The following is a 15,485-nucleotide window of genomic DNA, read 5'->3' on the forward strand; positions in this document are numbered from 1 at the left end:
GAGTGATGAACGCCGCAGCCATGAGGACGACTCCGGACACAGGATGCTTTAACACACTTTATGTTCCAGCGACCACAGCAGCAGCAGCATCTCATGTCTCTCTCTCCAGGAAGACCTCACGCTCGGCTCGAGCCCAGCCCTGGCGGGACCCCAGAGACTTGAGAAATTAGACAGCTGACCCCCAGTGACACTAACATCTTCAGTCTTGAGCCAGACTGAACGTCGTCCATCAGAGGAAAGGACCCCCAGCTCCGGAGTGGCAGAGCTGGGCTCAGAGTGAGCGGAGGGCTCACAGCCTGGGTCCGGGCTGCTGGGCATGTGGGTCCTGCAGAGCAATGAGCCGGTCAGCCTCTCTCCAGCCGGACAGCAGAGCCCCGTGTGTGGTGGAGTAAAACGTCCGGTGTGTGGCTTCTCCCGCAAACAGCACCTGGGGCTGCAAAGAAGGGTGAGGTCAGGGTGTGTGCCTGGGTTGGCCACAGGCCCCACGCCTCTCCCCTGCGGCCAACGGCAGGTGTGGGGCAGGTGTGGGGCTTTGTTCTTCCCCTAATCCCGCGCCTGATGTGACCAGGACACCAGGGCCAGCACCATGGCTGCTACACTGAAAAGAGCAACAACAGTGCAGCACACCCAGAATTAAATGTAAGCACAGAACGCAGCGTGGAGAGCATCACCCAAAACACAGAGCAAAATCCAGAAAAAGTGAAAAGGAAGAAAAAAAGCTGTGATAATTCAAGAGAATTCCAGGAGAAGCGGAATGACTGCCAGCAAGTGTGGGGCTCCTGCTCTTCCTGCTTCCTTGGATATTTGAAAACCAGGTGAATCACAAGGGCTTCGGACCTCCCAGCAGCAACGTGGGGAACATCTTCAAAGCCCCGAGGGATGTGGCTGCCAAAAGAGCACTTTGCACCCAACGTGGGGCTTTTGCGCGGCTGTGAAGTCTTGGACACTCCTCTACCTTGAATCTGGGCAGGCTTGTGGCCGCTTTGTCCAGTTAGTGAGGCAAGACCTCTTCACTCAGTCACAGGAGCAGCAGTGCCCACTCCGCGGAATGCTGGTGCTGGAGCCCTGGACCGCCACGCTGGGAGGGAGCCCAAGCCACACAGAGAGGCCAAGGGCAGGCACTTGAGTCCTTCAAGTCCTCCAGCCAGGGAAGACATGTGAGAGAAGCAGCCTCAAAGGACCCCTGCCCCGGCCCATGGTCACCCCCAGCGGGTCATTCTCGCAGCTGAGATGCCAGACATCACAGGACAGAAACAAGCCGTCCCACGTTGCCCACCTACAGAATCTGTCAGCAAAGGAAAGTGGTTGTTTCCACCCCTGGAAAAGAGACTGTGGCCCCTCACAGCCCAGGTGTGGACAGTGCCCGCAGCAAACAAGACATTGGAAGTGAGGAGGTCCCACCAGAACTACTGCACCACACCTGGGAGGGCGGGGAGAGGAGTGCAGGGACACTAAAACTGATGTGACTTAGTCAGAATTCAATCAGTCATGCCTCAAACCGAAAGTTCAAGAGCGACACCACCAAACAAGACTTGGACACCAAGCACGACTGCTGGGTGGTGTGGGGCAACCGTGAATGTTTACATATGACAACACGGTTATGGTGATGTATTTTAAGAGTGTGTCCTCGATCTTTTGGAGATGCCCACGGAAATATCTGCAGACAAAGCTACAGCACCTGTGGGACGAGCCTGACAACAGGCGGCGCCACAAGATGCCGTGAACAGACAGACACGAAACCGGAGACAGGAGCTCAAAGGCTCTGCCCACCTTTGTAACATGGAAAGTTTCCCACAATTACATGTTTTGTAGAAAGTGGTAGATAGCATGTTATTTGGAGATCCGGTAGATTCAGAGATCAGAATCAGCCAGAAGAACAGTCTGGGAGGGTCCATGGTATGCCCCCCACCAGCATGCTACATTAGGTCCTTTTCTTATTTTGTTAGCCAGCACCGGACAGTCCTCTGATGCTTTAAGCTATGAGCATGTATAATTCTGATAAAAATAACACATTTAAGAATTACTCTTAGTTTCCAAAAGAAATGGACTCTGAATCTCAGAGTCCCAGGTCTCCACTCCCCTCAGCATCTCCCAGCCTTCACAGGACTGTCCTGGGCTCTGGACCCTGCAGTGGGGACCCCAGTGCCCTCACTTGGGCACCCACATCGTACCTGGGCCTCCTTGCCGTCCGCAGGGAGGGGCTGAGCTAGCAGGTCAATGTCGTCCCCGGAGCTGCCCACGGCCACATAGCTGTAGGAGCCCCTGGTGTACGGAGCACTGTGCCAGCGCGACCTCAGCACACTCCTGGGTGCGGGGAGCTGCGGGTTCCCTGGACCAGAGAGGCGCACGCGTTAACCCAACATCCGCCTGGACGTCTGCAGTGAGTCTCTCACTTTAAAGACTGAGCGGTTCAAAATCAGAGAAACTGCCCGGGGAAAAAAACCAGGGCACAGAGAGTGTAAGTAAGAGGCTCCCCGGTCCCCCAACTCTGCTGGCCGCCACCGCCTGCGCGGAGGCTGGATTCCCCACCGGGCAATGGGGTGGCACCACTGCCTTTCCGGAGCCGCAGCACCTCATCTGTAAAGCTCTCGTCAAGGACACCGCACCCATCCTGGGGGCAGATTTTAGAACAGAGAAGTGGGAAGGGGTTGTAAAGTCACTTTGGTCCTCAGAGACCAGGACTTCTGGTGGCCCACTAGCACAGGAGGATTGTCCCAGGAGAGACCCCCTCACCCTTGGGAGTCTGGGTCCCATCAGAGAGCAGCCGCCAGGGCGGAGGTGGTGCCGCGGCCCCCAGGCCCCTACCTGTCACCCGGCGAAGCAGCTGGGTCAGAGACAAGAGCACGTCCTCATCCGACAGTGTCTCCATGAACTCGGACTCCAGCCCAGCGATGAAGCCGCAGAGCACGTGGGCAGACCTGCATGGAGAGAACAGCGCTGGGCTCCCAAGTGTGGCACCACTCCCGGAGTACCCTCCCAGGGCCTGCTTGGTCAGACTCCCAGGTCTGCCGTTTCCATCCGACATCCGCCCGGTGCTCAGGAGTCGTGGTGGGAACAGCCGCCCTCAGCAGAGCCGGGGCCTCAGCACAAGCCCGCTAGCAGACCCACGCGCAGGGGAGCGCCCCGCTCGTGGCAGGGCAGGGCATACCGCGAAGCAGCCGCATCAAGTCCTGAGCCTTGAGAGCAAGTCTTTCTAACACCCCACGTGGCAGGATGGGGGGGACCGGGCACACGTGAGCCGCCAGTGGACCACTGCATCTTTCACAAATGGGGGTTTGGGGCCTGGGTATCTGGCAGACACTTTCTCAAAAATGAGCAGAGTGTGTCTCTTACAAGGAAAACAACAGCAAGTATTTATTGCTGATGACAAAACTGAGGCTCTCGAGCAAAAATTAGAATTTTAGAAGCTTGCCTCTGCCACCAACAGTTCAGCCGGCCCAACGCAGACTTTTCTGGGACCAGGGGTGATGGTAATAAATTTAATTATTCACATTGTACGGTGAAATGTTTCAACACTTGGAAGACTACATGAATCCTTCCTTTCCGAATGACCGAAACGTGGGTGGGTTAAAGACCATTCAAAGGGCGAGACAGACAAACAGAGGCAGAGGAAGATGCAAAATCCACCAAATGGTTTCAGGCTCCACACTGCAGCTGACCTCTACAGAACTGCCTTCAACCTCCTGAGTCCTGGCGCAGCACCAAAGAACACCCGCAGTTATCTGAAAACCAAGTAAAGGTTACTCCTCTTCCCAAGCACAGGTCTACAGCGTGCTTCACACACTCCAACCAGACTGCGGAACCAATGCAGGGCAGCCATGGGCTCCAGTTACCTCCTATTATCCAGACACTAAAGACGCTTGCAAAAGAGACAAAACATTGCCACTCTTCTCACTAAAGTCTGTTTTAGAAATGCAGTTGTTTTTTGTTCAAAAGTGTTATTTATGTTAATGTGGAATAGCTTTACTGTCATTTGAAGAATAAACATTTTTAAATTTCTCAGATTAATTGCTAATGTGATAAATGCACAGATATAACCCACATGAACAAAAGCTCTTTAAGATCCTGAATAATTTTTAAGAGTAGAAAAGGCGGATCCTGAGACCACAGTGTGAGAGTCACTGCCCAGGGCCATGGCGTGTCCCACGAAGGCGCCCAAGGTCCCCGGGACCATTGTCGTCGACATCCTGAGCCTGGAGCAGTTGGCCAAGCCAGTCGCTGCTCACTGCCCAACCGTCCTCAACCCCCTGGATGTCAGCTGCATCTTCAATGCAGAGGAGACACCCGTCCCCCTCCCAGGCTGCAGGAGCCCACACACCCTGCTCTCATGGTCATGGGGGTGAGCCAGGCTGGCGGGCCGTGGAAATGTATCCATCTCCCCATGCCTCCAGGCCGAGAATGTGGCCCCCAACCCCTCCAAGTCTCTGCGTGGAAACCTGGAGTCACATCCACCAGCTGAGCACAACACGCTGTGCGATGATGTTGCCGGAAGAGCCAGTCCCTCCCTCCCTAAATTACCCACGGTCTTACATCCTGAGTTAACACTGACTCCCACAGGGGGTGGGCCCAGGTGTCTGTCCCATGCCTTAGGATGCCCTTGGGACCCCCACCCTGTCAAGCCCTCCAGAAACACCTCACAGAGGGTCGACACTGCTGGACCCACAGTCAGAGCTCACACCCAGGGCACCTCACAGAAGCTTGGGATGTGTACGTACTTGAAGGCAGGCAGGACCAAAAAGCCAATAAGTTTCTTGAACCAGGCGTCCTGCAGCTTGAGGGTGGCATCCTCCAGGGGCGACGTGTCCTCCCACACCAGCTGGATGTACTGGCAGTCCGGCTGCCAGAAGGGTTCCTCAAACTCCAGAAAGATTTTATTGTTGGTCCCAAAGCCTATTTTCCTGGTGGCTTCTGCCTTCTCACTGGGCAGCGGAGGCTCAAAGAAGCTGTCCAGATGCTCCTTCAGAAAACCTGGAATTCATAATTGGACGGGGCTTACACTATATGAGCCTCTGACACTGGAATCAACCGTCGTGGGCACGCTCCCTGACCCGGTCAGGAGAGGCCGGGAAGGAGTCTCTCAGGAGCCACGCAGGCTGGCCGTTCATCATCCGTCCGGACTCTGGCCTCAGGCAGCCAGCACCGAAGTGGAGGGATGCGATAGGCCCTGTGAACATCTGGCCAGGTGGCGACAGTTCACACACCAGCCGCAAACTGCTCTGCAGGGACAGTTCTCACTCCTGAGCCCTCCAGGACTGGCTGAGAGGGGCAGCGAAATAGACATGACTTTATCCAGAAGCTGCATAAGAATGAATCTGCATTTAGCCCAAAGGCAAACCACAAGGGGGTGAAACACGGGAAGCACCAGCCAATCTCGCAGGTCCCTAAAAAAAGGACAAAACAACCCTCTCGCAGGTCCCTAAAAAAAGGACGAAAACAACCCGGCAGGAAACGGGCCCTCTCTGTGCAGATCTTAAACCAGCAGCTCCCGCTGCTAGAACTGATCCTACAAGTATGTGCCCACGAGTGTTTTTAAACGTACAGGTACAACACTGTGTGCAACAGAACAAGCGAAAACAACGTAAATTTCCACCAACATGGAGTAATGACACCTATATACAAGAAAACACAGTGTGGCTGTAAAGAACAGATGTGGCAGGTGGGCAGCGCGCCGGGGTCGGCGGGGTTGGGAAGGTGGGGGGGGCGGGCGGAGACTCTCACTCTTCCTCTTACATCAGCTCTGGCACCTGCTCACTTGGTGAACTTGGGCAGTTAAGTGACTTTGCTCTGCTGGCATCTGTCAGACAGGGGATGGGACAGGCGTGCCCCAGGCTGCTGCCCGAGGAGTAAGAGATAAGCAGGCACGGCTTGCCTTCAGCCACCTCCATCTTTCATCACACTGCCAGCTGCTACTCCAAGGCTTCCGTCTAAAGCATCAGATCTAGAATTAAATAGGATTATACGTGGGACTCCTTCCTCGGTTACTACCGGGACCTAAACCTGAGACCTGGCTTTCACACCTGCTCCATGTCTAAGGAAGCAGTTCGGTGAACCTCCCAAGGCCATCCCAACTCTCCCATAATTACCCCAAAAGGATCAAGACACCTGCTGCCCTGCATTTTCTCTTACTGTGAAACACTTAATTCCAAAGCACATGATTGCTGCAAAGCACAAGAGAGTAACTCTATCTGAAACTCAGAATGAAAATGTGAGCTTAGTAGCCCACAAACACCCCAGGGCCAGTGAGGCTGGAGAAAACCAGAGGCCAGGGCACTGGGATGGGGAACTGGAGGAAACCAGACAGAAAAGTGCGCTTTACCTAAGGGCACGGTGACAACAACATGATGTGCCGGGAAGCAGTCTCCATCCTCACACTCCACCAGCACCGGAAACGTCTCCCCAGGAGCAGAGGCTTCCTGGAAGGACCCATTCCAGTGAACAGTCTTCACAGGCTTGTTAAAAACCATCACATCCTCGGGCAAGGAGGCCATCATGCGGCTCGTGAGCCCCTGGTAGCCCCTGGAGACAGAGGGGTTGGCGCGGTTTAGAGGACCAGCTCCTGGAGGTGACTCTCTGGAACAAGCCCTCCAAGTTCACAGCAGATAGGGGAGCTGAGCTGCTCTGGTCCCGACCTGGGGGCCTGGCCCAGCCAGGGAGGACGGCAAGGAGGCAGGGGCCTCATGCCTCCAGCTCTAATGCGAGGATTCAGTGAGCAAAGGGGCGCAGAGCTCCCCAGGCACTCATGGAGAACAGGCTCCGGCCTCACACGGCCCAGGGCTCTAGCTCTGCTCTGGGCATCTGCTCAGTCACTGGGGCCTCAGGGCCACAGTGCCAGAGGTGACACCGGGGAGAGCCCAGCAGGACAGTCCTGGAGGGTCTTGTGAGTGCCTGGTGGGAAATGGCCACCCACCACAGAGGAGCACCTGCCTGCCCCTCTCTGAGGCTGAAGCCCTTCACACGGTGCTTCCATGCAAAGGGCCGCCTGACCATGGGAGGAAGAAAGCATTATGAGATACAGTTCCTTCTTTTAATCACTTCTTCTTAAAAATATTTTTTCTTTTTCATAAATGAGCAAAACTCAGGAAATAAATGACCAATCTCTGTAAAACAGGGAAGACAAACAGCCCCCTGTCCCTCCCACCCATCCCCTGCCTTCCAAAGCTTGACCCGAGGTACGTGGAGGGACCCTGGAGGCATGGGGGCCCCTGGAGGAATGGGGGGTCCTGGAGCACGGAGGGCTGTCTGGGTGGGTGGGGTACACACATACCCAGCAAAGGTACAGTCCAGCCCTGGCAGCACAGTGTACTCCCCGAAAGGCGCGAGGGCCACAAGGTCCATGCTGTGCGTACCGCTCACGCAGCACTCCAGGTTGAAGAGGCTGTTCAGGATGGCCAGCTTGAGCTTCTTGGTCTTCTCGTCCTCTGTCCAGCAGGCCATGCGCTGATGGATCCTCTTTTTGAGGAACTCCCCAACGCTGGGCACTGGGTTCTCGGTCGCGTGCAGGAAATCCCTGGTCTGGTCTATGAGACCATAGAACAGACCGGCCATCTCCGCCACCAGCTCAGGGCTCACACTTCCCCCCGAGCTGGTGTAGGTCACAGAGGGCAGGCCCACGTGACCTCCGGTCTCGATCAGCTGGTTCTCCTCTGACAGCTCCTTCTTGCCCAGCAGCCCAAACTCAGCAGCCAGCTGGAAGACGGGGTTGCCCTGGGAAGGGCCATGGATCCAGTGAGCGCCAACCTCCACCACACCACCTGGGAGGGGCAGAAGATGCCACCTTGAGGTTCCTTCCCAGAAGCCCTCCTCTGGGACCGCATCTAGCTCGACCCTTCCAAATATGCTCTGAAAATCAGCCAGAGGTCCACGCAGTCCCTGAGGACCACAGACTCCTGGCAAGGCCTGTCAGGCGGGGGGCGGGGGGGGGGGGCGGCGGGGAGACTGGCCCGCGCTGCCAAGGGAGGACACAGAGGTAGGCCTGGGGCAGAGACACATTTATGGGAAACCCCGAGGCTGGAGGGGGAGCTACCTGCGGCGGCAGAACCGCGGGCAACTGTGTAGGGCCATGGGTTTCCTTCCCCGGCAGGAGCCGGCCCTGCTCACAGTGGGCAGCTAAGTTTCGGGGACCAGCGAACTTTGGCTAAGTAAGTGGGGCGCGGCGGGGATTCACTCAAGGGACCAGAAAAGGGTTCCGGGTCCCTTAACCCTGTACGCAGGCAGAGCCAGCAGATGACAGAGCTCCGGCGGCACCAACTGGGTTCCGGGAAAGGGTTCCGGGAAGGATTTCTAGGAAGGAGTTCCGGGAGAGGCTGTTACCGAAGCTGCTCTCCGAACGGATGCGGCCACCGGCGCGGGCTGTGGCCTCCAGAACCCGCAGGTGCGAGAAGGCCGGGTGGCGAGAGAGCCTCTGCGCCGCGCCCAGCCCCGCGATGCCGCCGCCTACCACCAGCACCCGCGGCCCACTGCCCGGGGCCTCCGCCTTGCGACTTCTCGACTCCATCGCGCTGTCCCAGTACCAGTCCCCGCGCGTCCCCGCGGCTCCGCGCTGAGGGAGCGGGGAGGAGACCAGAGGCGGGCCAGCGAAGCGGGGCGGGGAGAGGGGAGGAGACTGGAGGCGTTTGGGGGTCGCGGGGCGGGGCCGGAGGAGGAGCGGGGAGCGTGGCGGGGCTCGAGGCGCGCGGAGCCGGGCGGGAGGTGGGGCCGGGGCGCGGGGCCACGCGCCCCCGCGTCAGCCCCGCTCCGCTCCGCGCGCCCCTCTAAGCTGGGCGTGGGGCTGCGCCTGGAGGTTTGGCCCACGGCCTGGGGTTGTGGCAGACGGCCTCCCGGGAGGACGAGGGCGAGCGTGGAGAGGTCGGTGTGTGTCCCCTGCTGCCGGGCGGTGTGGGCGAGCGTCCCCACACAGAATCGGGCCGGCCGGCTGGCCTGGCGGGTCGTGTCTCCTTCCAAAGGAGACGTGGAAAGGGTGACCAGAAGGCGGAGGAGGCGCCTCCCTCCTGCCTGAGATGGGCGGCCGAACGCCTTCACCTCCGGACCGGCGGAGCTCGTGGACGGAAGTCCCAGAGGGGGTCCGGTGGGTACGGAGGCGTCAGAGACGGGCGGGGACATAGCCTACCGGGGACGCCACTGCTCTCTGCGTATGTGTATGTATGTGTGTAAATGTATGCAGTCACATGTCTCAAACACACAGGACGCATAAAGGACAAGATAAAGGGTAAATGGAGAAACGTGTCTCCCTGACCCACTCTGGCCCCAGGAGAGGGAGGCACATACAAGCGTGCAGAATTTCCGGAGAATTCCTCTAGTTCCGACAGGTCCTCCTACGGCTTTGCTGGGATTAGAAGGTTCCTGCCTTCTGTTAAAAGGGTTACCAGACCTCCCCGTGGCACATCGTTCCTTCTCTGCCACACCTGGGGGCTGCAGCTCTGAGCCACCGCCTGCTGCCTCCGTGGACTTCCTGTGGCCGCCTGTTCCCTGCGGCGTAGGGTGGGCAGGGAGAAGGGTGAGCTCCAATCTGAGCAAGTGGTCTTTCTGTTGGGATCTTCCTCTCGGACAGGACCCCTTCTCTCCCTGTGTTGCCCCCAGCTGTATATTCTTCTTGTTTGATTCACTCTCCTGGGGAAGCCAGGAGGTGTCTGGGAGATTTTAGTTTTCCCTTGGCGGGGTGGGGGTGGGGCAGATAATTAGGTCCATTCATTTATCTACTTATTGTTTTTTAAGGGAGGGACTGGGGATAGAACCCAGGACCTCCTGCGCGCTGAGCCCTACCTCCCCCCTCAGAAGGCTGTTTTCACTGAAGACACTGCAAAGCTGCAGGTGTCGTCACCATGCCCTCCTACTCGATTTGTAGTTTGCTTGGGCATAGAGTTCCAGGTCAGAAACGCCTTCCTCCAGACTCTGAAGGCATTTGCTTCCTTTCTCCTCCCTCCTGGGAGCTCTGTGAAGAACCCACAGCCGTTCTAGTTTCTGATTCTTCACAAGCAGCAGAGGCGTTTTCCTCCCTGGCAGTTTTTCAGATCTTCTGAAATTTCACAACACGGTGCCTTGATTTTTATTTACTGTGATGGGCATGCAAAGGGCCCTCAGTCTGGAAACTCCCATCCTTCTGTCCCCGCAAATGATGTCGTTGATTTTTTTCACTAGTCAGTCGTTTCTGCTGGTGACTCCGCCCTGAGCAAAATCCCTGACAGTTTTATGTTACCTCTTTCCAAAGTCCTTATTTTAGGATGTCAGACTTCGAGCCTGGCCCTTGAATTTCTGCTCTGCTGCCTGCGGGATTTCTTCCATTGAGCTTTTGTTTCTGCTGTCATAGTGTTAATTACCAGGAACTCTTTCTTCTTGGACAAATGTTTCTTTTCAGAGGAGAGAAGGGTTCTCTCCTTCCTTCATGTTCCTGGGAGCACATCCTCACTTGTCTAAGGACATGAGTGACAGACACCTGCTCGGTCACTGTACTCTGGGTTCTCTTTTTCCTGTTTCTTTTGGCTCCATCTTCCAGAAAGAAGCTCTCTGAGATGTCAGGTTATGTTTGTCTCCTCGTGATGAGGAATGGTGGACCAGAGGGCTGTTTGTGAGTGGGGCCCATCACATTTGAGCTTGACTCTGGGGTGCTCTGGCAGCAGGCTGTCAGAGAACCCCCCTCAGTATCTCTAGGTACTTCCCTTTGAATTGGTCAAGCTCCCTGGACAGAGTCTTCCGGTCTCCTGCCTGGAGCACATAGGCCAGGCTGCCAGTATCTTTGAAGTCAAAGAGTGGACAGGAGTGGGGAGGGTTGGCATTCTGGGGGCAGCAGACCCACCTTCAACTGTGCCTGCTGGTCCCTCCTGGAATCCCTCTGTACAGAGAACAGACTTCTAGGCTGCTGCCAGGATGGGGACCAGACAGTCACCCAGTGCCACTGCCTGGAATGTGGAAAGAGGTTTAGGAATTCACCTGCTTCTTAAGCCTAAGAATAGAGTACCTATTCAAATAATCAAGGTGCTGAGGACTCATCCCTGAGTAACAGGGACAAAATCCCAGCCTGCATGGAGCTCAGTGGGAGGAGGCAGAAAATAGACACACACACATGTGATAGTCTCCTGCAATGAAATGTGCATGCAAGGAAACATGCCCTTTAAAAGAACAATTTTGAAAGTAAAAAATAATAAAATTTTTTAAAAGAACAAGTTTGGTCAAAACTAAGAGGTATCACTTCACACTGGCCAGAATGGCCATCATTAAAAAGTCTACAAATAATAAATGTTGGACAGATGATTGGAAAAGATGATGTGGTATATTTATACACAATGGACTACTACTCAGCCATAAAAAGGAATGAAATAATGTCATTTGCAGCAATATGGATGGACCTAGAGATTATCATACTAAGTGTGGTAAGTCAGTCAGTCAAAGACAAATACCATACGATATCACGTATGTGGAATCTAAAAAAATGACACAAACTTATTTACAAAACAGAAAGAGGCTCATAGACACAGAAAACAAACAATGGTTGTGGGGGAGGGAGGGATAAACTGGGAGTTTGGGATTGGCTGTTACAAACTACTGTGTACAGAACAGATAGACAACAAGGTCCTACTGCAGAGCACAAGGAACTATATTCAATGGCTTATAGTAACCTGCAAGGAAAAAGAATATATATATATATTCTTCAGATGTACATATCTGAATCACTATGCTGTACACCAGAAACTAATGCAACATTGTAAATCAAAAAATTTAAATTAAAAAAATAATAAATATTGGAGATGGTGTGGAGAAAAAGAACCTTCCTATGCTGTTGGTAGGAATGTAAACTGGTGCAGCCACATGGAAACCAGTTAGGAGGCTCCTTAAAAAACTGAAAATAGACTTACCATATAATCCTGCAATCCACTCCTGGGCATATGTGGGGAGAAAACTCTAACTCGAAAAGATAGCACCCCCCCCAACTCACTGAGCACCCCCCGGCCTCCCCCGATCTCCAAGAACCACCTCTCCGACCACTCCCCAGACGGGGTGGGACACTGCCTGGTGGCTCGCTTCACCTGGTCATGGTCCCGCGGGGAAGGCTGAAAGGTGAAGCATGGTGGGAGAGGTGTGGGACCTTTCAGGGCGTGGCGCATGCGGGACCGGGGTGGGGGCTCGAGGGATCCGGGAAGTTGCGCCTTAGGTGGCGGCGGTGACCACAGGGGCCCAGAGGCAGCCAGGGTGATGGTGCCACCTCCCAGCTACCGCCCCACCCATGCTCCGCTCCACATCAAGCTGCCGCCAGACCCCGGCCTGTCACTCCACCTGACGTCTGCAACTTGTGAGGAAAAGGCTGGCCTCCTGGCAAGTCGAGTAAAGCTGCCCGCCTGGGGTGCAGCTGCCCTGGCCCTAGTGTCCCTGTTCATAGGGGGCACTTTATCTCCAGTCTGCCGCCTGAAGCAAAGGCCTGGCTCAGGGAGCTCCCTCCTCAGAGGTTCCTCTCCGGGCACACGGCTCCCCCAAGGTTCAGGGAAGATGTCCACTCTGCCTTTCTCCCCTCCTTCTGGCCCGCCACCTCCTCTCTGTCAGCGGTCTTCTCCTGGGAGAGATCAGGACGGTAAAGGAGGTCTCCTTAGAAGGTCTGAGATTTGGCCCTGACTGGCCCTGGCAGGAGCTCCCAGGACGGGTCTAGGGGACTCACATACTTCTGGTTCAGCCCCTGGAGCCTCTCGGTGACCGGCAGGATTCTGCCACAGGAAGGCAGGGACCACTTGGCTGGGTTCCTCCAGGTGGCCCACGCAGACCAAGGGGTAAAAACGCCCTGGTCCCGCTCACACCTGAGACCACCTGGGGGGAGGGCCTGGGCGCAGACTGGGGGTGACTGGAGAAAAGGCAAAGTCACGGGAATGTGACACACTGCCTTCATGGCCAGGGGGAGGGAGCACCTTAGACCCCAGGAGTTGGGGGCAGGGAGGCAGGGCAGTCATGCTGTTTGTCCCCGAATGCAGCACCACGGCTTGAGTCAAGCAGCAGCTACAACCAGTGCTTGGTCTGCCAGCACTGCCCCATGTGCTCATGTGGCCATGGGTGGGCACTGGACTGTTCTGCTGGGTCTCAGGCCACCAGCAGCAGCTCTAGCACAAAGAGGACACACCCCATTTCAATCTGACTGGTACAAAGCCATGGGCTTCTCCTGATGCCCACGGGCCACCTATGGCAGTAGAGGCTGCAACTGCCCAGTGACATCACACGTGCCTTAACTAAACCGGGCTGCTCCTTTCCGTACACAGCTTTGTTGATTAGTACTCACGTGCCATGTACTTCACCCAGTTACAGTGCAGCCAGTGTCACTGGCTGACAGCGCATTTAGAGTTGTTCCACCACCACTACATCCCGCTTAGAACATTTTCATCACCCAGAAAAGAAACCCCCAACCCTGTAACGATACCCAGTGCCCACTCCTGCAGCCCCTGGCAACCACTAACCTACCTCCTGCCTCTGTGGACTTGCCTTTTCTGGACATTCCATATAACTGGAGTCACAGAACATGGGGTCTTTGGTCTGGCTTCTTCCTTCCACTCGGCATGCTTTCAAGGTCCATACCTGCTGCAGCTCGTATCAGTCTACATCACTTCTCTTTATTGACAAATAATGTTCCATTGTATAAGCTAATAAATGCTAATGTACCCATTGTATGGATAAATCACATTTTGTTTATCCACGCATGAGTTGATAAGCATTTAGGTGTTCTCTCACTTTTTGACTATTATGAGCATGCTGCTATGAACAACCATGTACGAGTTTTTGTGTAAACACGTTTTTGCTTCTCTTGGGCATATACCTAGGGGTGGAATTGCTGAGTTGTATGCTAACTCTAAGTTTAAGCTTTTGAGGAACCACCAGACTGTTTTCCAAAGTGACTGCATCATTTTATATTCCCACCAGCAGTGTATAAGGGTTCCAGTTTCTCCAGGTCCTTACAGGATTTACCATTGTCTAACTGTAGCCGTTGTAGTGGATGTAGTGTCTTATTGTGGTTTTGCGTTTCCCTAGTGACTAACAATGTTGAGCATCTTTTTGTGGGCTTGTCAGCCATGTGTAGATCTTTACTGGAGAAATGTCTGTTCAATCCTCTGCTCACTTTTTAACTGGCTTGTCTTTTTATGACTGAGTTTGTGAACATTAATAAAGGAAAACGTCATCTAAAATGGAGTGAGGAGGCCAGAAGGGAGTGCTCTCATGCAGGAACCACTTGACTGTCAATTCAAGGAAGAACGTCCACTACAGACCCCAACCGGAAGCATCCTCCACTACAGGTCCTGACAGGAAAGATGCTCATGGCATCTCTTACAGTAGTGACTACCCCAGCTACTCAGCCAACAAGAACCTGTCATCACACCGAACTCTCATGTTCCCCCAACTGACTTTCCTTCAAAACCACCCCTCCCAACTTCCTCCTTTTTCTCTGTAAAATTGCTTTGTTTGAAGGATTGCCTATGGCTTTTGCTGTAGCCTGCTTACCCAAATTGCAGTTATTTGCTGTTCCCAAATTGACCTATTTTGCTGGTAAAATAACTGGCTGTTTTATTCCATAGATTAGCAAGTTGAAAGCATTCTTTATATATTCTAGACACGAGACCCTTAGCAGATATATGACCTGCAAAACTTTCTTCTCTCATTTCACTTTCTTCATAGTATCCTCTGAAACACTAAAGTTTTTAATTTTGGTGAAGTCCCATACACACACACACACACACACAATGTAAAATTTTTTTGGTCACTTGTGCTTAAATTACTTAAATTACTTCATGGAGGAAAGAAGCCACCTGGCCCCAACACCAGCCCCCGGGGTGTTAGAGAAACCTTCTGTGTTGGGGCCATTTTCCTTGGGGTGCCTGTCAGTCCTGCGGCCCACAATGACACAGTCTCCTTTGGTAAAAGTCTTTGGTAGTCTGTTACTGTTTGCATGAAAATGTCTTTATTCTATCCTCAGTCTTGAAATAAAGTTCTGCTGAGTTTTCAATGATGGTCTGGATTTTATTATTTCCTTGAAAATAACCATTTTGCTTTTCATTTGTAGGTGATCTTTTATCTCCACCTTTAAATTTGCAGAACTTGGGCAAGAATACAAATGGAGGCTAATAATGTATGTTTAAACATTTACAATTTATAAATCAAAGTAACTTAAATAGGTAACTTCACTGTTAAAGTTTCATTACATATTATTTTATAAAAAATAAAACTATTCATAATCTAGTATTCAGTAGCTAGCCAGTTACCGATGTAAAGGATCAGCATCATACTTCATGCCTGGTACGTCTAACCCTATCAACACATAAACTTCGCGGTGATACAAATTGTCCAATGTTGCAAAGCATGCCTCCGCCACCTCGTGCGGCTGCTGTGATTACACCGCACACACTTCAGAGCACTTCAGGGCCAACAAGCGGGAGAGGGAGAGACACAAGGGAGTGGGTGTGTGCCACTCCTGACAGGCAGTGCTCAGCAATGAGAAAACCAGTTACGTGGTGCCTCTGAAAGGAAGG

At 53.8% G+C, this 15,485-nt stretch overlaps 1 protein-coding gene across 1 annotated transcript; it reads right to left on the reverse strand.

Moving 5' to 3' along the window:
* Nucleotides 1-44: 44 nt before the first annotated feature.
* Nucleotides 45-8,639, reverse strand: PAOX (polyamine oxidase). Its single transcript, XM_010952404.3, has 7 exons — nucleotides 8,311-8,639; nucleotides 7,265-7,751; nucleotides 6,317-6,516; nucleotides 4,716-4,968; nucleotides 2,806-2,918; nucleotides 2,172-2,329; nucleotides 45-433 (listed from the first exon to the last, which is right to left on the reverse strand). Exons 1-7 carry the CDS (start codon nucleotides 8,492-8,494, stop codon nucleotides 290-292), a joined length of 1,539 nt encoding a protein of 512 aa, XP_010950706.1. The 5' UTR covers nucleotides 8,495-8,639; the 3' UTR covers nucleotides 45-289.
* Nucleotides 8,640-15,485: the final 6,846 nt, after the last annotated feature.

This window comes from Camelus bactrianus, chromosome 11 (assembly GCF_048773025.1).
Source record: "Camelus bactrianus isolate YW-2024 breed Bactrian camel chromosome 11, ASM4877302v1, whole genome shotgun sequence".
Classification (NCBI taxonomy): domain Eukaryota; kingdom Metazoa; phylum Chordata; class Mammalia; order Artiodactyla; family Camelidae; genus Camelus; species Camelus bactrianus.